Source organism: Orbicella franksi, chromosome 1 (assembly GCF_964199315.1).
Source record: "Orbicella franksi chromosome 1, jaOrbFran1.1, whole genome shotgun sequence".
Taxonomy (NCBI): Eukaryota; Metazoa; Cnidaria; class Anthozoa; order Scleractinia; family Merulinidae; genus Orbicella; species Orbicella franksi.
In genome coordinates, this window is record NC_138145.1 from 9,516,198 (window position 1) to 9,537,837 (window position 21,640).

Sequence of the window (21,640 nt, forward strand, 5' to 3'; positions counted from 1 at the left end):
AATTATTGAATTCCATGGGAGTGCTAAATTGTTATCAACTTTTGTCTATTGACTTTAAGGGGTAGCGAAGAAGGAATAACATACAAACTCCGGTGACAAACATAACCATAAAACGCAAGTTGGAAAACAAAATTCATTTAAATTGACGTTTCGCATGTTTCGACATACAACTTCAGAAGTGACCGTTTAGAATAGAAGTAACAACCAAATTTTAAATTTAAGATAAGTAACTAATTAACAATAACAATGACAGAAGCTGAGAAAACAATTTGCATATTGAAAGATGCAAAGTAATAAAGATAAAGCTTTTCGCTGCTAACATTAGCGTTTAGGGTAGGTTTCAATTTCCCAATTAGTAGAGTCTCCTTTATCTTGCAACGTGTATCTGACAGACCTTTTACTATTATCTCAAAGTGGTCCCATTTTAAGTTGTGACCAGTTGACGTGACGTGTTCTGCGATAGCTGTGCATGACAGCTACTCGTGATCGCTTTAAAATGTTCAGTTTTTCTGTCATGCAATGCATGTTTTGTTTTTCCAATGTAGAAATCCTAGCAGTCCCCACAACTAGCCTTAATGGCAATTCTGAAACCTGAAAATATTTAACTGGTCGGTTAACAATTAACTTGCTTGATCACAATAGAGTCACGCTTTACTTCGTGACGTTCTCTATTGTGTTTGGCGTTACACTGGCGTAACTCCCCAAAATTGCGCATGCCTACAAAAAAGAAATTGCAAACATCCGTACATTAGGAATGCAGGAATGGCATCACATAACCTGCTGCTAGAATTGTCACAGGTATAGGAGGTAAAATAGTTAGCCTGCTAGGGATGATGGTTTATAAGTCTCTGCACGGTTTGGCTCCAGAATATCTAATTCGAGAGGCGAGAAACCGCATATAATTTAAGGGACTCTGAGAATAAAATAAATGATCCATTGCTGCGTACAAACTATTATAAAAATAGCTTTAGCTATAGCGGCGCCGTCCTTTGGAACAGCCTTCCTTGTGACTTAAGGGAAGCAGAATTTAAACGCCAAGTGAAAAGAGATGTTCAAGGTACGGCATTCGTGGAAAACAGCTTTTTTTATTCAATTATTTTTTACTATAAGTTATTAGTAGTTTTAGCTGACGAATTTTTGACCTTGTTTAAATAAAGATTATCTATCTATCTAGCGGTTACGTTTGCGTTACAAGCGATTTGATTAATGTGTGACATTTTATAAACGCTCGCAAGCACACATCACCCGATTCGAACTACAAGGTCATTCAATGTCATGTGTCAGTGGGCAGTAAACAATATCAACAATTGAAAGGTCAAGAATGTAAATTTGTATAGATGCAAAGAATGATTGATCTTCGCGGTTACTGAATCGTGAATAATCAAAATTCAACTGAACATCAAAGCAGGACGGCGCTTAAGGTGAACTAAGGTTCGAAGACCGGCAGTGAAGGGGTGCTTTTGGCTCTTCTATCCCCGCATTCTATCGGACATTCTCCGGTATAGTATTTTTGAAACAGGTTATCTATTCAACTCAGCAAAGCCATGGCGTTATCTCAGTCGTTTGCATGTGGCTTGGTAGTGATATTCGCAATTCAGTGGAGTTGCTTTGCGGCAAAATTTGCGATGATCTCGATGAAAGGAAGGAGTCACTACATGGTTCTCGAAAGGCTGGGAAAAGAGCTAGAATCAAGAGGTCACGAGGTAAAGCACTGTAATACCAAACCCTTATGTAATTAAGTATGTAATACTCAATTCAGTTGTTAGATGAGTTTTTTTACATATTATTATGACAATGGTTAATCCGTTTGATGTCTATGATTTGTAGGTAATTCACAGAAGTTGAGTGGTATGCTGGTAAACGTATTCCGTGTAGCTTCTATTTGTAAATTGCCTTCGGGCTTCGAGGAGGAATAAATTTACTTTTAGCGTTTAAACAAGCAAGCATGCAAAACGCTGTTCACTTTTTTTTTTTTTCGTAAGATTGAAATTTGCGGTACGGTTTAATACCTTGTGGTACTCAGCACGTTTCTATTTGGTATATACACTGAGTCGAACCCCTATTTAAGCGGCCAAGGAGGTGGCCCTTAAAATAGTCTTAATGGGGTTTGGCCCTTGATAGGGTTTCGTCAGCTTAGAAGAAACGTCAGTTTATTTAAATACAGACGTGGAATCACATGAAGAAAATAATAAACGGGTGTTTGAATATTCTTATCACTGGTGGCCGGTTAATAGGGATTTTCTTTACACTATTTTACTGAGAACAATTCCAGAACTTTGCTGACCGCGTAATAGAGGTGCCCGCTTACTGTAACGGGTGGACCCGTGCGAGGGGGACCCGTGCCACTGAAAAGGAGAATCTTCTGAATCTTTGTTTACAATATTTGTTGCATTTGCACAAGCGCTTCAGTTTCTGATCTACCTACAAAAAAGTTGTTCGAATATTGACAGGGCATAGCACGATTAACGTTGTCAAGGAATTTCAGCCCAAGTGCGGCGCGGGTATAAAAACTCAAATTTTTTCAAAGAATTACCATATAAACTCATTATTGCTTTTGCCACTCAGAAACTTTACAGTACATGTATTTGAAAGCTTATTTCGCCATCAATATGACGTTCGAAGAGCCAGCAACGATCGCTCTACAACTAAACGTACCTACAAAATTGACGTAATGGATAATCCTTTACGAAACTCCACGATTACATTACGTATACATACATGTACAGACGTGCCGCGAAGTAAAAGAAACAGAAAACTGATCAGACCCCGTCCACACTACGCCGGAGGAATTGAATACAGATAGACTGTGAGCAGTCTCTCTTTACCTTGAAAATCCGTGGGGAAGAACGCAAAACAAGTAAGCTTGCGAGCGTCACGCACTCTGAGCGTGACGTGCGAGCTGCGAGACAAATACTACGCCGGCGGAATTTAACAACCAACAATTACGGGTCATTTTGGTCTTGCGTTTGACGAAAACTCAGGGAGATCATATGATTATAGTCACGTTTTCGAAAAGCTCCGTTTTTCTTCCACCCGAAAACGAAAATCCGGCTTTTTCAAGAACTTTCGAAAAGCTCCGTTTTAGTGACGGATTAGTGTGGATGCTTGGCCTAACTGTAGAAATAAAGCTGCGGTTTCAAATTTCTCCAGCGTAGTGTGGACGGGTACAAAACTTGGCATGTGTGTTTGCATAAGGGACAATGACGAAACAACGACGAATAGGAGCCAAAATTTTCGCTTAAGAGAGTTAGTTGCTCTCTTCATCCTTCTTAGAGATCCAAGCCTCGTAAAAACCTGTCTGCAGAAGTGTGTTGTCCGGTTTTCGCCAAATTCGAAATCTAATGCAGCCTTATGTCACGCCAGAAATGGTATAGCAAAGATATCAGTGACGTCACCTGCTGTTTTTTATATGCCAACCAGAGATCTATTGGCTGGTGAAACAAAGAGTTCTTTTAACCATAAACAACAAAATCAATGTTTGTTAGCAGATATCCTGGCTGTTTCTAGTTCGATTACTTCTCTTGATTCTTCCCTTTGTTTCTTAAATGTTAGATAAATATTGATCATGAAGTTACCTTTCATAAAACCCAAAAGCACAAACGTTACCTTTTCTACCAAACTGACCAAACCGAAATGTTAAGTCACAGGGACGTAGAGTACACATATGCATAACCTCTGGAAATCTAGAAACATTAGTTATGTGTTTATTGGCGAAAAGTGTCTTTGTTAATTACATCTGCTGGTATGACAGTCTCTACCATGAAACCCGTTTCCAATGATACCAAAGGCTGACATGTAAACTTGGGTACGGTAATCTTGATAACCGTACCGTTATTCACGGTTAGCCAATCAGAAGCCGTCTTTGCCGTCCAGATATCCTGCGATATCAAGTCACTGACCTGATATGGCTACGATCAGGAGCCATAATCGGGAACGGAGACCGCCATCCTGACGTCATATATCCGCGCGGATCCACGCACATGTCGGGGGCTCTCGCGTGGATGTTGTCACGTTGCCTGATCAAATGGTGAGAGAGGCGAGATTCTCTTGCAGATTTTTCACAGCGATGGCAGGGAATAAGGCAGGGAATAAGAACCAGGGTTCTTATATGTAGCTTTATGCTCTAACCTAATGGAAAAGGTGAATTTTTCAGGGTCGAAAACAAGACTTCAATTTCTCGCCCTGAATGAATAATATCTGCTCGCGCTAGTTGTACGAGTAAGATTTTGCGTTTGTTCTGTGGAGGAAAGTTATGTAAAAAAAACTCTTTACTCTGGTATCGAGTTAATTTGTGAGTTTCCTAAACAATGCCTAATCGTAACCAAACCCTGTTTTTGATAGTTTCTTATTGTTTCTGCTTGTTTGGCGAGTTTGCAAAAGTTTTTGAAAGGAAAGTCTGACGCGTACATAAGTAGCTCATTTGCATAGTGCAAGCGTGCACTTTCAATTCCGAGTCGGTGTTTTCAATTGTCAACAAATCTTGACAAAGATTTCTTTCGTTGTGTTTTGAGCTGAGGTGCTGCAACAATTTTCACCAACGCCAAAAGGCTGCTAACATCATGTGTGTTTCTTTAACATGGTGAAATTTTACACTGCGAAACTAAAATAGACAAGGACTGAAGGAGCTTTGATAACTCAACCAACAAAATCGATCGAAATCGTTATTCGAGTTGATTAAAGAAAGCGTCATCGTAATTTTGCTGATTATTTCTGCTGTATTCACATATTTTCAGCCAAGCTTGTAATATGTTCTCAAACATTTATCAACTTTAAACATAATTAAAAACTAGAGATATTATATGAGTTCGATGTAAGTATTCACACGAAAGTGCGGAAGTCCATTTTGTCATGTTTTACTGGCTGTGCAAAACACGCATCGGCAGGCGCTCTTATTCATCGACAACAGACAATTTATTAGATTTTTACACAACCAAAACTGAGCAGCATCTACAGACATAACTTTATTGTCACTTAGTGGGCCTTTATAAAACATCAAGCGTTGCTTACAATTCAGGCGAAACTCAAACTTGCAAATTTTTTTTTTTTTTTTTACCTTTCGGTCGAGATAGACTATGGCGAAATGCTTGCAAGCGTGTGGCAAGAGGAGGGAAAACTTCGAAATCCTGAAACTCTGCTATTTCCAAATATATCCAACTAGTTTTTTGCTGTGTTATGGAAAAGCTGTAAATCTTCAACATATGTGAAACTTAGAGTGGAGTAATGTGGAGCTCTTGTAAATGAAGCAGCGCAACACAACTTGGTCAGTGATATAAAGCGGGACATAACTAAATTCGACGCTGTCTTACTTCACTCAAACTTGAGCAGACGAAAATACCAAAGTAAAATTCCGACAGACATGAACGTATTGAGTTGTGGGCCAAAATCATCAAACATTTCGGGAATTTCGGCAGCCATTTCCCCGCACTACATCCGCAAAAATTCCTCGCAGCACGTACGCGCGTGTACCGCACACGATTGCGCAATTTGTTCTAAAAATAGAAAAATTGTCCCATATCATAGGGACAGCCCCAATACTAGAAATGGTGCGCGCTTACGGTCTCCATCCCCGATTACGGCTCCTGCTACGATATCATGCTTACTAAACCGAATTTGGATTTGGTAAATACCAAATCGTACCTTTTTGGTACGATTCGGCGGCATATCACGTTCGTTTGGTTTCGCCATGGGTATTTTGGATCGACTATGTCTCGCCAAAGTACGAACCATAGCTCAACCAAACGCGCTTGATATGCCTCCGAAGCGTACCAAAAAGGTCTTTGATCGAGCAGTAAATACATACAAACGGCATTCATTTCTAGGAGCACCACTCAGGTGTAACAATTAATGTATTCCAGCTAAGAGCTCAAAAGTCCCATTTTGTTCTTTCTGCTGAGATCACTGAGGCACATTGCTCTAGAACGCCACTTTTGCATTACCTTAGTAATATCTTGAGCATTTTTTACTCGTCAGGTGGTGATTTTTGTTGGAGAGTGTGAAAAGTACGCCCTGAAGGACTCAAACATTCGAACATTCGAGTGTTCAGAAGAAATAAACAAACTGGTTGATCCCACCGCTATAGCTGGTTTAAAAGTAGTTTGGTATCATTACTGTGATGCAATGCTCGGCCATCATAACAACATGAACGAAGCCAAGACTGCTGACCTCATTATTGGGGACGCCATGTACCTGTGCTCGTTTCTGGTAGCAGATAAATTCTCCTTACCACATGTTACAGTTTTGATGAGCCCTCTGAGTACAGCACTTCGCCTACCGTATAACTTTGCTGATCTCCCGTCCTATATACCCCAGATGTTTTCCGGGTTGACCGATGACATGAACTTTCTACAGAGAGCAGGGAATAGCCTTCGGTGGTTGCTTGGTCGTTTGACTTCACCGAACGCGCTTCATAGCGTCTACGGAGGGCTGAAAGAGAAGTATAATATTACGCCAGAAAAAACTTTGCAGCAGACTTTCCAAAAAGTTGATATCGTTCTTGTTCAATCGGATCCCCTCGATTATCCACGACCACATTTGCCAAGTAAGTGTCACGTGAGATTATTTTCTTTACACCGTAACATGTTCAGCTATTCATCTCCCCAAAAAGCGTATACCTCGCCAAAATTTGAATTTATCTCGAAATGCTTGAGAAACGAAAGCGAGCGAGAAAAATGGAGAGGAAAGGGAATCAATTTTTCCCAATTTGATGTCGGCTTGTCCCTCTCCCGCGGGGAGGGAAGGGGGAAACACTATATGACAAGGACGGGGAAGCTCGGCGTATCTTTTAGGGATTCAAAAGGGGTTTTGGTAGCTCTTAGTGTGCCCAGCCTCAAAATGTCCACAGCGGGAGCTTTTGCGGTTCTTTTAGGGGTACAGAGCCGAAAAAAACATATAACAGGAGGTAATGTGTTGTTTTAGAATTGGTATTTCTTAGGGGTAAGAAACATCTCAAGCCACACCCACAAAACAGGATCTTGGTACCTCTTAGGGCTTCTTTTCACAATTTCCGACGACGAGCACCCCTTCCTTTTTATATGGGAGTTCCCCACGGGTCTCTTTTCCCTGTTTTTGTTCCTTTCTTATCAAGTTTACTTCTTTTGTTGTGGATGACGTGGGTTATCCTTCATATATTAATAGGAATTGGTTATTAGTTTCAGCCATTTGTCAATTTTTTCAGACTGGTTTGATTCAGGTGGACCCGCTGAAGTCCGTATCACGTATGATATCACCTGCTACGCGTAAAAGTCATCTGATCACGTGTATACCAGTTACTTGCCATGCCAGAAATGTTAAGGGGGCAATCCTCTGCATCTAGTATTGTTTACTGAAATTATATAGTTTTTATATCATTATTTAACATTTTTTCGCCGAATGCGAAGTGAACATTGAAGTGAATGTTTACCGAGACGAAGTCGAAGTGTTAAAATATTCGTCAATGCACACTCCGGCGAATAACTGTTTTAATATAATTTTCAGAGGTGAACATTACCAAGTACAAAATAACAGACTAGAACATGGAAACACAGACGAACTTATTTGTTTGCATACACATGTGTAGCCGTAGTTTTAAAAATAAGCTCAAATCGATGTTGATCGGTTGTGAATCAATTTACACATCGAGTTAGGCAGTAAAATAAACATGCGAAACACTACGAAAAGGAAAAAGTGCCCTTTTAACGTGGTCGACTTTATTCACTTTGAAGTCATCTTCTAAAAATGAATAGCTCCATTGTGAAAAAAAGAAAGTAAATATCGGTCACTCGATGATAAGATTTATGCTTGAAGGAACACGACCGTGCACGACCTCTTGCGCTCTTTCTCTTTGCATAAGAAGGTTGAGTTTTTTTATGGGGGAATCTTTAACCACCCAGATCTAAGCTTCTTCGAGCTGTCTGTGGTGACGTCAATCAACTCGGATGCATACCATTAACATTTTTCAATTTCCCCGAAGTGCTTGATCCACACTAACATGAGAGTGTCATGTTTTTTATACTTGCCAGATACTAAGCTGGTCGGACCACTACTATCAAGTCCAGCTGAATCACTTACAGAAGAGCTAGAGCAATTTGTTAGGGGGTCTGGTGACAAAGGAGTTATACTCGTGTCTTTTGGATCAATCCTTGGTGAAATAAGCGATCAGACAATTTCAACAATGGCTGATGTGTTTTCTACTTTGCCGCAAAGGGTTATTTGGAAACTTAACACAGGTACGGTAATTCTTAACTTGTTTTCATTTCAACGCTATTTTTTTTTTTAATTTAACTATTTAAACAATTATTTAATTACTTGCCTTCTGTGGCACCTTCTGGAAGACCCCGCCAGTGAAACTTTACTTAACTATCTCTCAGCCTAGATGAAGTATTTTCTTTCTTATTTCTTTTTTTAATTTACCTTTTGCCTTCCTTGGTTCATGTTTATCCTATGAACTCTATTTCAATTTCATCTGGAGAAAACAGTGCTTAACTTTAAAAGCTTTGAGCGCACTCTGAGTTACAAAACGTTGTCAAGGACAAGACTCAAGGGAAGCCGTTTTTAAGGCACGCGAAATTTATGCCTGGCGGGAAACTGCAAGATTCGTGTTCTTAACATTACCAAGCAGGACAAGCAGCTTGTACTCAGAGTCTTTCTTCCCCGTGACCAGTGACAACCCTAAAAAGTTTTGATTGGAAGTCCGGAAATATCGGACTTACGGTTTTACTTCTACTCAGAGTCACCCGTTTGGCAAGCTTGCGCAGTAAATAAGTAAGAACCGAGGAACAAGATTGCAATCTTTCGTTTGTATCTACCGTTTCTAATGTCCTATGTTTGCCCCAACAGACGGGAAAAAATTAACTCTTGGCGAGAACATAAAGGCTTTGTCGTGGCTGCCACAGAACGATATTCTAGGCCATCCGAAGACTCGTTTGTTTATCGGACACGCTGGAATGAATGGATTGCTGCAGGCAGGTTACCATGGTGTTCCTATGATTTGTGTGCCCTTCTTTGGCGACCAGTTTGACAACTCCATTGCTGCAAAGTACTTTGGGATGGCAGAGATTTTGTACCAGGAGTCAATTACTACAGAGTCTCTTCTGAACACTATAAACACTGTTATAAACAATACCAGGTATGAATGATAAAAGCTCTATTTCTGTATCAAATAAAACTAGCCAAAAGAATAATCCTTCTATTAATAGGGGACATATATGTCGGCTCATACCTCTCCTTTAGCCCTTCTAGGCGGGTCTTTGAACGTGACCGCTTGGTACATTACGTAGCCGTCCTTTCCGAGTCAACAACGTGAAACGATCAATTAATTGCGAAGTGTTCTGGAGAACATGAACCACTATGGCTAATTTTTCGTATATCTATATTTAAGACTGAAAACAGGGGCAAGTTTTTAGACACCGAATGGATCTAGATAACTGCGAAGTTCTGAAGTGAAGCATGAAATACATTTTTTTTTTTTTTCATTTTTATGCGCAATGTCCCATATAATGTTTAGTGTCACTGATGCTGATTTTTGTCTGTCAGCAGCGTATTAAAAGTTGAATCAATACAATGACAGCAAAATTGTATCCCTGAATGATTGCCTCAAAATGTTGTTTCAATAAATGTACCTTATACCATCTATAACAGATGCTAGTCAGCATCATCGTGTCAAAGACTGTTTAAAGAAAGATTTAATCAATACCTTTCCTTTTTGCTTGGTTTCAGTTACCGCGAGTCCGCAGCTCGAATTTCCAAATCCATCAAATTGCGTCCCCGCACTTCTATACAAGAATCCGCCGACTGGGTGGAGTACACACTGGCTCAAGGTGGCTTACCGCACCTCAGGCCGAAAAGCCTGGATCTACCATTTTACAAGCTTTACCTTTTGGATGTGTTATTCGTGTTTGTTGTACTGTTGATTGTCGTATTTGTAGCTGTTTATTCAGTGATAAGGTGTTTTTGTCGATTGTGTTTTAAGTCAAACCCAAACAAAGCAAAATCTCACTAGACAGCTGTTGTACCGTGTTTTCTCGATTAAACCCCGGGCCAACCTCGTTTCCAGGGTCTCTCTTCCCTCCCTCTCTCTCGCTCCAGGGGGCGGTATGTGTTTGAAAGCTGAAGAAAGTTTTATTACCAATAAGAGCCGAATTTTCCGCAACTTCGTTTAAATATTACTGACTACAAAGAAAGTCAGTGTCTGACTTAGTTTTACAAGTTAAATGTTGCATTTATGTAGTGAAATTGATGTATTTTAGTACATCAAAATGGCAAAATGACACACGATAGGTTGACAAAAATGATAAAAAAAATACCCTCGTTTGATGAAGCGTGTGTCCCGAATAGACCAGTTTCAATATATTAAAATTCAGCCTAAAACAATTGACCTCAGCACAAGGGTCCGGGGAATAAACCCCACAAACTCTGTAGTTATTCCCCGGAGCCTCGTGCTGAGGTCTATTGTTTTAGGCTGAATTTTAATATATCGAAATTGGTCGATTCACATCGCATTCAAGCCACCCGACTGTTTGAAGCACGGTAATCCCGGATTAGGGTGAATTTGACCTTAGTTTGAGAAGTTTTCGCGATGGTTTCCTGTTTAAATTTCCTGTATTCCAATTTTGAGGCATTAGCAAAATAAGCCCTTGATGGACTTTTAATCCGCAGCTGAATCCTGGTTTAGCGTTAAACGGTTTTCGAAAAACTCGGCCCTGGGGCCCGTTTCTCGAAAGCCCCGGAAACTTTCCGGGCCCGTGAAGCCATTTTTTCCCACTGTATCTAAAAAAAGAGGTGTATACGCCTGAAACTTCTTGTATGAAGGGAACCTCTGTTCATATTAAGAATGTGTGAATAAAACAGCTCTGTAATCATAAGGTTTGAGATTTTGCTAAGGCTTTCCGGGTGCGAAAAACTTTCGGGACCTTCGAGAAACGGGCCCCTGGTCTACAACGTCGCATTTTAAAGAAATGACCACGGCGGCTAATCGAGAAATTACGGTACCTTAAAGGAGCTCAGTCACGGTTTGCGCATATTGAAAAGTATAGCCTCAATTTTTCAAGTTCTTCGTTTGTAATCCGTGTTAATCTTCTCCATCCTGAACCATCCTTGTTCCTTTATGGTTTATCGTTATCTCTTTGGTGTTTTTCTATCTTCTTAAACTGTTATTTTCAGGTTTCCTACCATTTAAAGGTAATTTTGTACGTGGCCAAAATAACTCAAAATACCGTGACTGAGCTCCTTTAAGGAAACAAGTACTTAGAACTAAGCAGTATGTTTTGGATAGTGTGATACCCTTACTTTGAATGAGAGCGATGTTTGATTGACAACGAAACAATAAGTGGTGAACAGGAGCACTTCAAGTATACGTATATCATCTGCAAAGGGAAAACGTCGTGGGGGGGAGGAGTGGACCGTTCGACATAGTGTTATATGAGTAAACTAAGCCCTAAATCCAAACCCTTGCTGAATTTTGAGAAAAAAATGTTCCGCTTTTACATACCTATAGGACAAACGTTACAACCCTTTTTTCCATACTCTTAAAATTAGCTAATGGAAAGGCCCTACCTAAATTAGTTTTCGTTGCCCTTCAAATCTTCGTTCGCAAAGCAGTGCCACACACACTACTACTATCAATGATTGTTAAGTGATTTTCAGACTCGTTCAGTAATTAACACGTTTCAGTTCAAGTGAAATACCCAATAAAGACCACGAATATATAGTCTTAACGTTTACGGATTTCTTTTTTGCCGTTTGTGATCTTAACTGCTCACTTTAGATGTACTTCCCAGGAAGCCTTCACTTGTGATGTGTTTTAAATTGGCGCATGAATTTAATTTATAAATCTGTAGTCGTGACGAACTGGGCCAGTCAACGGACTTTTAAAATTTCTACTGAGAAGCATCTACCTGAGAGTTCTTAACGAACCTCTTTCAGACCCTGGAACTTTTTCGATTATTATTATTGTCATTATGTATTGATAGATTTATCTTCTTTTTTGTCGGCGAGAATGACCCAGGTGTCGTACCTGGTGGCAATCTGCATTCCTGGAATTCTTAAGTGCTTTTCAACAACTGACTGAAATTCCTTTTCTTCTAAGCTAAATGTCTTATATCTGACTGATTTTCCAAAAACATGCTCGTAGATTTGAACCCCTTCATTTCTGTAACCAGCTATGTTTTTTTTTTCTGCTCACTAATGGCAGCAGCTTGAAAGCTCACCTATCACGAAATGTAGAGAACTTCTTGCTGCATGTTTCATTTATTTATCTTCTTTTTATTTAACGCTGCCCCCCCCCCCCCCCTCCTTTCAATTGGTGTTACGTTTAGCCCAGGCTACACTCTTCTGAATTTCAATTCGGGCGGTGACTCGAACAAGGAGCTGATCGATTAGCTTTCTAAAACTGCTGTTTACGGAAGTCTGGCCGAGGACATCATTAAGTTTCAAAGTTGCTGGTCTAACGATTTATTTGCTAATAAGCGTCATCCATTATCGTACTTGAAACGGCCCTGAGACGGTAACGGGTGGCCATTTAGCCCCGTAATTAGGCCGTTTGCATTATGGCGATATTGCTGGGTTTGCTTTAGACAGAAAAGAGCTTTAGCCACATCGGGCAATCGCTCAGATATATAAAGGTCATTCAAATGGTCTTCAAATTCTTGGAGATGTTTGCATTAAAACGAAAAACCAAAAAACTCAAACTCCTTTAACATGCTTTCTTAGTATGTCGTTTACTGTATATAAGAATCCTTAATTCACAACTCTGTCAATTACATCGTTATTATTCATTCATCCATCCATCCAACTTGTAACCCCAACTGTGACATAAGATATGAAAAATTTTTCCGAACCACACTGACCTCTATCTGCATGACCTCGCACCATATACAGATCCATTCCGTGCCACTTATCTTCGGGTTTTCCTGCGAGACTTACCGCCCGATCGCGTTCAAATTAGGACTATTCGAGTAGCTTACGTAATATATCAAACACTACAGACAGAGTTGAAATACGGCACGCAGAGTCATTGTTCAAAGAGTCTCCCGTGGCAACCGTACTTTTTGACAGGCATGCTTTCCATATTTTAAATTTTCCTGTTTCAATGAATAAAAAAAGTCACCTATTAGCCTATTAGATTAATAGCTCACTTCAATCTACTGCACAAACTGAACTTTGTACAACGTGAGCATTTATTTATGAAATCGGTAGTAAGCCTTCCACTTTTCATACTTTTGCCATTAATAAACATACTTCTTCCAACAACGTTAGCTCTTTCTTCTTTCCCATATACAGAAACCTGCTGCGATCCACAATCGTCGATTTTGGACCGCGTGAAGGTTGACGCTAGGAAATGTTTTACGTTTATGAAATGTTTTAACTGCAGAGACTCGGCTTTTATTTTGTAGTTTTCAATAAATCAATTTAAAGGTAAACGAAACATTTTCACGTCACTCGAGTTTGCTGAAAGCAGCAAGTCGGTTGGAGTGAACATCTTCAGGCTTCTACATGTTCCATCTCCGTATTTATTTCAATTCTGAGTTTTTCAACTCTTATGAGTCCTAATAATGAACCTTAATTTACCTCAGTAGATTATCTTATCTTAAAATATAAAAAATGCTTGACGACATTACATTTGATTTGTTAGTTCTATTCTCACTAGTAACACGATGAAATCACTTTTTTTCAATAACTTCCTTTTGTTTAATCTGCTAACAGCAACACACTATCTACACAGATAGATCGTCAATGAAAAGTAGGAGAAAACTAAAATAACTGAGTATTCCTAATTTTCCTTTTCTTTCTTGTTGAACACTGAGTTCTTGATGAATTTCGCAAAACGTATCACAACAAAAAAGAATGTCATCACTACCAACGTTACTAACAGCAACATGTCTAAAAAGTAAAGCTGGTAGAACGGCATATCCAGACCTCGTGGTCTGAGGTACTGCAAACCACCTTGAGCCTGCGTGTATTCCACCCAGTCAGCGGCTTCCTGAGCAGGCGTACGAGGCAACTGTTTGATTGACTTGGAGATCCGGGCAGCGGCCTCGCGGTAACTAATGAAAATTTAAAAAAAAAACGGCTATTGCTCAATTCAGTCTCTCCTCCATGAGCATTGAGTTGAACAGCGGTATTGCGCACTAGGCGCCAGTTTTCCCTCGATGTAGAGTCACGTGACAAAAAAAGCACGAGTTTTGCTGTTCCGAACAAGGTCGAACCTCGGCAGTTTGTAAATGTACTATTTTCGCCTTGGTTCTTTCGTCAAAGATTGTGATAATTCTGAACTACACGCCCGAAGTCTTAAGGCAAGGAAGGTACGGAAGACTTATGTATCAGATGTAGCGAAATTAAAGATATGGCATTTCGTTTACAAGCCGTGAGTATGATCTCTTGGTACTTACCGACGGTCACAATCATTTAGGCCATGTTAAGTAGCTGCAACTTTTCAAAACCTTATTTCTGGTTATGCAATCAGAGTTCTACTCTTGTTTATTATCATGGTATCCCAGATAAAGTCTGTAACTGTTATCAAACTGAGATAATTAAGAGTGAATGCCCATAAAAATGGACCTAAATCGCCTATCAATGGCACAGGTCGAAAAATTGATTTCGCTTGTATTTTGTCCATAGATAGGTCCTAGTAAGAATAGAAACGGACCATAGTTAGTTTCTGCTAATACAGCTTTCTTTGGTAGAAATACGCCAAAAACGATTTCGACCCGACTGGGCTCAAAATCTACTTCCGGTTTTGCTGAATTTTCCGAATATTTGATTGCTTCGCGCTCCGCAGAACAACTACTTGAGAATCTTTCAATGGATTTTATATTCAGTTCAGGTCTTGGTAGTATGACTGAGCGAAAAATAAAATAAATCAAAGTTAGTTTTGAGCCCGAAAAGAGGTAAAACTGAAACGCAAAATTTTACAGTATGTCGCAAGAGAATTATTGCTTAAAAACATCGCCATATTTTTCTATGGGCTATAACTTTAAATACCATAAAAACACTTTCTACGGGTTAAATATACACCCACCTGTTAGGATATCAAAAAATATCTCTGGGCAAATGGTTTCAAGTCGCCCGCCTTGGCCTGTGTTTCTCATAGATTTTGCCCAAAATCCGCCGTTGGAATGTAAGCAATTGCGTGACGCGGATAGCCACTCTCGAGTAAAATATTCGTTTCCAGCAATCCGATGAAAGCAATTTGTGAAACGTTGTGTGGATAAAATAATGGAAAATGTTTTTTTTGTTGTTTTTTGTTTTTGTTTTTTTTGTTTAACGTAGTATAAATATATATGTTTTTTCATTTGCATTGCGACACCCACGACATCCATGATAAAGAACGTTACTACAGTACTCCGGGAAATGATTTTAACACTTGTTTATTTTATTGATTTCACTGATAACTTACAACACAGTAGCAGTTTCAGAGATACCCTTAACCAATCCTCTATGATTTATGGCAACTGAATCATTGACTGACAAATAAAGTCAAGTGGAAATACCATAATTTCTATAGATTACTAACTGCGTGACGGCATCTCAGCTCTTCTAGCTGTGTAGAAAATTTGTACCTACACAATATGCTCAAACTCAGCTAGAAAACCCGGAATTTCTTGAATTGAATTAGCCGAGGAAGAAATTGCGTTTAAGTTTCAATCATACTGGGAAAAAAATCCATCTTTTCTACTTTGGTTGTTTGATCAATTAACTGAAATTTGCAGATCAAAACACTGGTAGACAAATAAACATTACAGTGGTCGATCTAGGACTAGGTTTACAATAAAGGAGTTCCCGAATTCATCAATTTTAGAGTATTCGGATTAGTAGGGGTTTACAGTGAAAGGATATTCGGATTCTTAATCGTTTATACACGACGATAACTCCGGAAACATTCATGATGGAATGGTTAACAAGCAGTTTGTTGCCTCGACAACGAGAAACAAAATGCCTCCGAAAATAAGGCTAGGGGTAGGTTGAGACAGTCTGAAGTTTTCTTTCAACTCGCTGACCACGGTACTGTTGTCCATCATGCCAGGTTCCTCCAGGTATTTACTTAGGGTTTAGGGTCGAAAACCGTCGAGGTTTTCGATCGTGCCATCGTCGTCATCTGCGCAGTAAAGTATAAATTGGGCACGGTTTCTGAGGAGTATGGCATTACCCATTATAAAAGTGATTACCTACACCTGAAACAGCACGAGGTAATCACCCAGCGACCGCCATCAAATGGCCATCAATGCGCCTACGACTCGACTACGACTGGATCATGTAATCCGCCATTTTCGTTCCACCGCAAACTCAAAAGATCACAGGCGGAAAAATATCTGGATTCGAGAGAAAATCGTTCACACGACAAAACTCTCCGGATTCAAAAGTTTTCGGATTCAAAGTTCCCACTTTAAATTCCGGTTTCAAAATCTCCGGAGACACGACCAAACCGGGGGGTTTTTATTTCGGTTTCGTCCACTTTTGTGTAAATGGCAAAATCAATCCGGCACTAAAACATTCTGGATTCATCACGAATCCGGAACAATTTCCTCTAGTGTAAACCTGCAATCCTGGCCATAAGTTGTTGGGACACCTCCCATTTTTGCGCGCTGAAACCCACGATTTCAACTACGTCCTTAACGTTTTAGAACAAAAGATGAATGGAAGCAAGTACAATTGACCCCCCCTCTCCCCTAGCAATGTTGCATGAAAATGAAGCTATTCTGAAGACTAGATTGGATGTGGGAAAAAAGGAAAAAGGGACAATAGAAAGTGGTTAGACAGTTGTGTTGGAACCAAACGCGATTGCTGAAAAATCGCTATTATTGGAATAAGACGTGAATATCTATCTTATCGTCTCTTTAGTTCGAGAATACTGTTCTAGGAGGCGAACAACTCTTGAAACGAGGCTATTCTGAGGCTATTGTCAAGGATTTTTTTCTTCAAGATTTTTATCAACATTGACAGGGGGAGGGGGTAGGCGGGCTTGCGCGGTTTTGCTCTTAAGAGAGGCTGCCTGTGAAGTCATCTGCCGTAACTGTCCCAACACTTTTGACCAGGATTGTAGTCTTAAATGAACAGCGAACATCCATCTTGTTTTGTTCGCGGAAGTCGGTCACAGAGGAGCGAATTTCAATGAAATATATATATAATTTGATTAAGCAATTAGCCAAAAATAGGTTGGCCGCCAAAACAGTTTAGGGTTTAGCCTAACTTTAACCTTAAGTTTTAAGACTGAAGAAAAAAAGGAAAAAGCACTGAGCATTTCAGTTGTTTGAAACAGAAACATTCGCGCACAATGAACTATGTATAGTACGTGGGTAACCAGGAAAGCAATCCGTCCAGCACAGTAATTGTTCAAATTAACAGCTTACCGAGACACTCGCACTGTCGATGCCTCTTATTTATGACTTTTAGGATTTGTTTACTTTACTTTTTCCGACTTTTTAGCAGGAGAAAAAGCACTAAATGTGCTGGCACAAATAAAAAGGTTTAACCGAAAATCGATCCGTCGAAATCAACAAATACAAATTTAATCACTGTAGCGTTCCTTCAGATCACGTAAGGCTACAAACCAACAATATCAACTTTTCATTACGCTTAACAAATGAACTTAAAACGATTTTCTTTCTAGAACTCGTTCTTGTAATTAAAATGATCAGAGAAAGAACGACAGCCTAAAACGACATAGCAGTAACACCCGAACTCCGAGTAAATTGCTTTTAATTGGCGTTTTTAATTAACGAAATTTCCAAAGCGATGACTTTCAAAATATTAAAGTTAAAAGTGGTCCATTATGTTTTTCTTTTTTCACTCAAATGTTCTAAGATAGCCATCTGCGGTTTGTTGGAAACGAATTATGTATTCAGGGTGACCGCCAGAGTCACGCAATTGTTTACATTCTCACGGCGGTTCAGGGAAAAATTCATGAGAAGCACAGGCCAAGGCGGGCGACTTAAAACCATTTGCCCAGAGATATTTTTTGATTTTCAAACAGGTGGGTGTACAGTTAACCCGTATAAAGTGTTTTTATGGCATTTAAAGTTATAGCCCATAGAAAAATATGGCGATATTTTAGTGCTATAATTCGTTTGAAACACATCGTAATATTTTCCGTTCGTGTTCGATCTCGTTTCAGGCTGAAACGAAGCCTCGATTTATTTTATTTTTCGCTCAGTCATACCATGAAGACCTGAGCTGAATGTAAAGACCATTGAAAGATTCTCAAGTAGCTGTTCTGCGGAGCGCGAAGCAATCAAATATTCGGAAAATTCAGCAAAACCGGAAGTAGATTTTGAGCCTAATCGGAAAAAAATCGTTTTTCGCAAATTTCTCCCCAAAAAAGCTGCATTAGCAGAAACTAACTATGGTCCGTTTGTTTACTAGCTAGGGCCAATCTATGGGCAAAAAATGAGCAAAATCGATTTTTCGACTTGTGCCGTTGTTTGGTCCATAATTATGGGCACTGGCTCTTAAAGATGATGCACAAATTTAGCACCTGTTATAATTTGAACAATGCCGAAAGTTAAGCGCACCCAAAATGTCTCCCCAAAAGGAATTTCTTCATAAAACCAACCTTGAATCCGTAAGAACTTTGTGAATGACGCTGACCAATTCTTCAGCCGTTGCTTTTTTCACTGGCAGAACTTCGGCAAACCCAGCATCCTTTGCGGTGCGAGCATTGTCAAATTGGTCTCCAAAGAATGGCGAGAGAATCATGGGTACTCCGTGATAAATGGCTTCAAACATTCCATTTAGCCCCGCGTGTCCAATGAACAGACGAGTCTCGGGATGACCAAGAATATCATTCTGTGGCATCCATGGAACAACTTTGACGTTGTCACTGACTGTAACAGCACTTGATTCAGCTAATCACAGGTGAGAAAAAGTAATTTTGTTATTAAGGTATTTTAGCATTTTTTTTGTTAATTCTTATGTTCATATCCAACGGGGGTCGGGAAAAGGATTTTACATCACTGGTCGGTTTTTAAATAAATGCCTCAATGACCTGTGCTGGGTGAATGCCAGCGTTAAAAGTTTTTAATTGTTTTTACCACACTTTGGGTAAACTCTGGGAAGTTCATTTTCCTTAACCAGACAAATCCTAAAATAAAACAATACCTTTCAAGTAGTTATCCCGTAGTGAGCAGAATCTTATCTCATGGTGTGAAGTACAGGTTTAATTACCGTGTCTTTAATCTTTCTCGAGCCCATTGATTTTCCATAGAATTGCTTACAACTCCTTCCCCACAATGATTACCTTCATTAAGCTTCCATATAAACTTTTGTGGAAATTCAGCAAATGCTCTGGCCATCACTGCCAATATTTCTTTGTCAAGAGTTCCCAGTGTTGTTCCAAATGCTACCACAATAACTCCATCGTCTCCAGAGCTCTGCATGAACTCTTCCAATTTGCTTGGTAATGGTTTGGATGGACTAGTCAGAAGTGGACCAACAACTCTTGTATCTGTTACAAAAGTATGAAAAATACATGATACTGGGTGCAACGCAATTGCAAATTAAACAGGTCAAAAATGAAAAGAAAAATCAAACTTAAGCGGCTACTTGCTTTCAATGTGTTAAACTCTTGTAAAAACTGTAATTTTATTACACCTAATTTATTTTATATTTGTTTGGGTCCATCTTCAATACTCGATGTATAAAAAAAATTCAAATGTATTTAGTACTGTTGTGCTAACTGAGGACACTGTAAATAAATAGACAAATATTGCAAATAGAACATAAACTATTAAGAATCCCAACTGGTGGGAGGCTGACCAGTTGGTTATTTACACAACGTGGTCGAGAAGTTGTACCCGGGACTACCGAGAACGAATCCAGATAGCGGTAAGGGAGAGGATTTGAACCAGGAACCTCCAGCTTTCAACTCCAGCGCCCTAAACAACGTTAACTCGGCCAAGCCGCCTCCTCAAGTCTGTGGAGGGCAAGCATATTCGTTTTTGCAGTACTAGTGGATTTGAACAAAGGTTGCTTTTCACGGTTGTGGTTGTTGTTGTTATTGTTGTTGTTGTTGCTGCTGCTGCTTTTCATATTGTAACGCATCAATAAATCCAGATGCTGAGAATGTCAAATGTTCCAAACTTTACAGCGTAAAGGTCGGTTAACGTAAAACTAAGAAAATAGAAATTATGTTCTTACTTGGCAATATAGGTCGAGGGTAATCCAGAAAGAATCCCACTTGTCCTATGATTAGGTCCACTCTTCCAAGTGTCTCGTACAGGCCCCTATTATGTGTAATTTGATACTTATCCTTTAGCTCCTTAAAAGGAGGTACCATGTCGACATGGAACGCCAAGTAAACGGCAATCCAATGATATACATTCTTTATTCGTTCAGCCAAGTTTAGATTATTGCCGAGAGCAGACTTGAACTGGGGTACGTAAGCAGGATTCATCGGCAAAGAAAACGAATGCGCTGTAGGGGCGCTGAGTGAATTTGTGGACACCGTAACGTGAGGCAAGGAGAATTTATCAGCGATCAGTAACCCGCACATATAATGTGAATCGCCAACAAGTAGGTCTGCGTACTTTACTGACTTCATGACTTCGTTGTTGCCAAGAACATCGTCGCAATAAAAGGCTTGAATATTCGCCAGAAATTTCATCTCAGTTACCACATTGCCACCCACGCTTTTACCAACATGCTTTGGGATTTGTTCCAAAGCAGTCTTGAACGCTTGAGAAGTGTTGTATAAACGCGCAAGTGGTTTATTAAGTGCATAGGTCTCGGTATCGCCGACAAAAATCTCCACCTAAGATCGAAACAAAAACAAACCCCTCTGAGTTGCAAAGCAACATAAAGAAGCTAAGCATTTTTTCCGCCGTTTTTCTTTGTGGGAAGCACTCAAGAAGCTACAGATGTTCTTGGCAGCGCCTCCAGCATCTCACAAGTTTCGTACGTGCTCTCCAAACTTTCTGCCTCAGTGCCGCGTGACAGCTAAGCATAAAGTCTATTGTTAAATTTATTGCATGCATGCAAACTACCTTCGAGCTCAACAGAAACGGTGTTTAATCATCTCACCCGGTGTCCTCTAGCAGCGAGTTCTTCTCCCACCTTGGCAATCACCAAGTAATGACTTCTCGTAAACATTGGAAACATCACATAGTTTCCCGCCAAGCAACTTGTCAAAAGCGAGAAGAAACAAATGCAATACGAAGCCGCCATTTTGGTCGTAAAGTACAAGGTCGTCTGTTCAAATAAACTTTGACGTGTTCAGATGATTATTCGCCTTAACATCCCTGGCATGGACTCTAAAATTAACTTGGGTCACGCACTTCTACTGCAATGTGAAAATGAGCAAAGCAAGTTTTGTACGGATCTTTTAACAAAAATCTTAAAGTTCCAACCAACCGTGAGTTCTGGAATATTGACGACTCCAACTTTACTCATTTCATGCGACATGTGGTATACCGTGACGAATTTGGGTGACCCTTGTGTAATTTAACGTAAAACAATTGCACCTTGTCGATCTGTACCTTGTATCTTATTAGGCATCTTTCCTAGACTTTCTTCATTTTCATATTAATTAACTTGTGAATTGTGACTAAAACAAAACGAAGGAAGTACTTACGTAGTAAAGTAAACCAGTAAAGACCTTTTGGACATTGAATTTTGTCATACACAAATTAAACAAGTGTGTATCATGCAGTAATACTGCAGCAGTACCAAAATC

At 39.7% G+C, this 21,640-nt stretch overlaps 2 protein-coding genes across 2 annotated transcripts; one reads left to right on the forward strand and one right to left on the reverse strand.

Annotated features, from left to right (window-relative positions):
* The first annotated feature begins 76 nt into the window (after positions 1–76).
* On the forward strand, positions 77–12,251 carry LOC145488585 (UDP-glucuronosyltransferase 1A9-like). Its single transcript, XM_081467477.1, has 5 exons — positions 77–1,703; positions 5,971–6,538; positions 7,998–8,204; positions 8,815–9,103; positions 9,694–12,251. Exons 1-5 carry the CDS (start codon positions 1,545–1,547, stop codon positions 9,974–9,976), a joined length of 1,506 nt encoding a protein of 501 aa, XP_081323603.1. The 5' UTR covers positions 77–1,544; the 3' UTR covers positions 9,977–12,251.
* A 1,493-nt stretch (positions 12,252–13,744) lies between these two features.
* On the reverse strand, positions 13,745–21,577 carry LOC145472329 (UDP-glucuronosyltransferase 2A3-like). Its single transcript, XM_081454991.1, has 5 exons — positions 20,989–21,577; positions 20,107–20,719; positions 19,199–19,414; positions 18,524–18,815; positions 13,745–14,018 (listed from the first exon to the last, which is right to left on the reverse strand). Exons 1-5 carry the CDS (start codon positions 21,130–21,132, stop codon positions 13,745–13,747), a joined length of 1,539 nt encoding a protein of 512 aa, XP_081311117.1. The 5' UTR covers positions 21,133–21,577.
* Between the last annotated feature and the right edge of the window lie 63 nt (positions 21,578–21,640).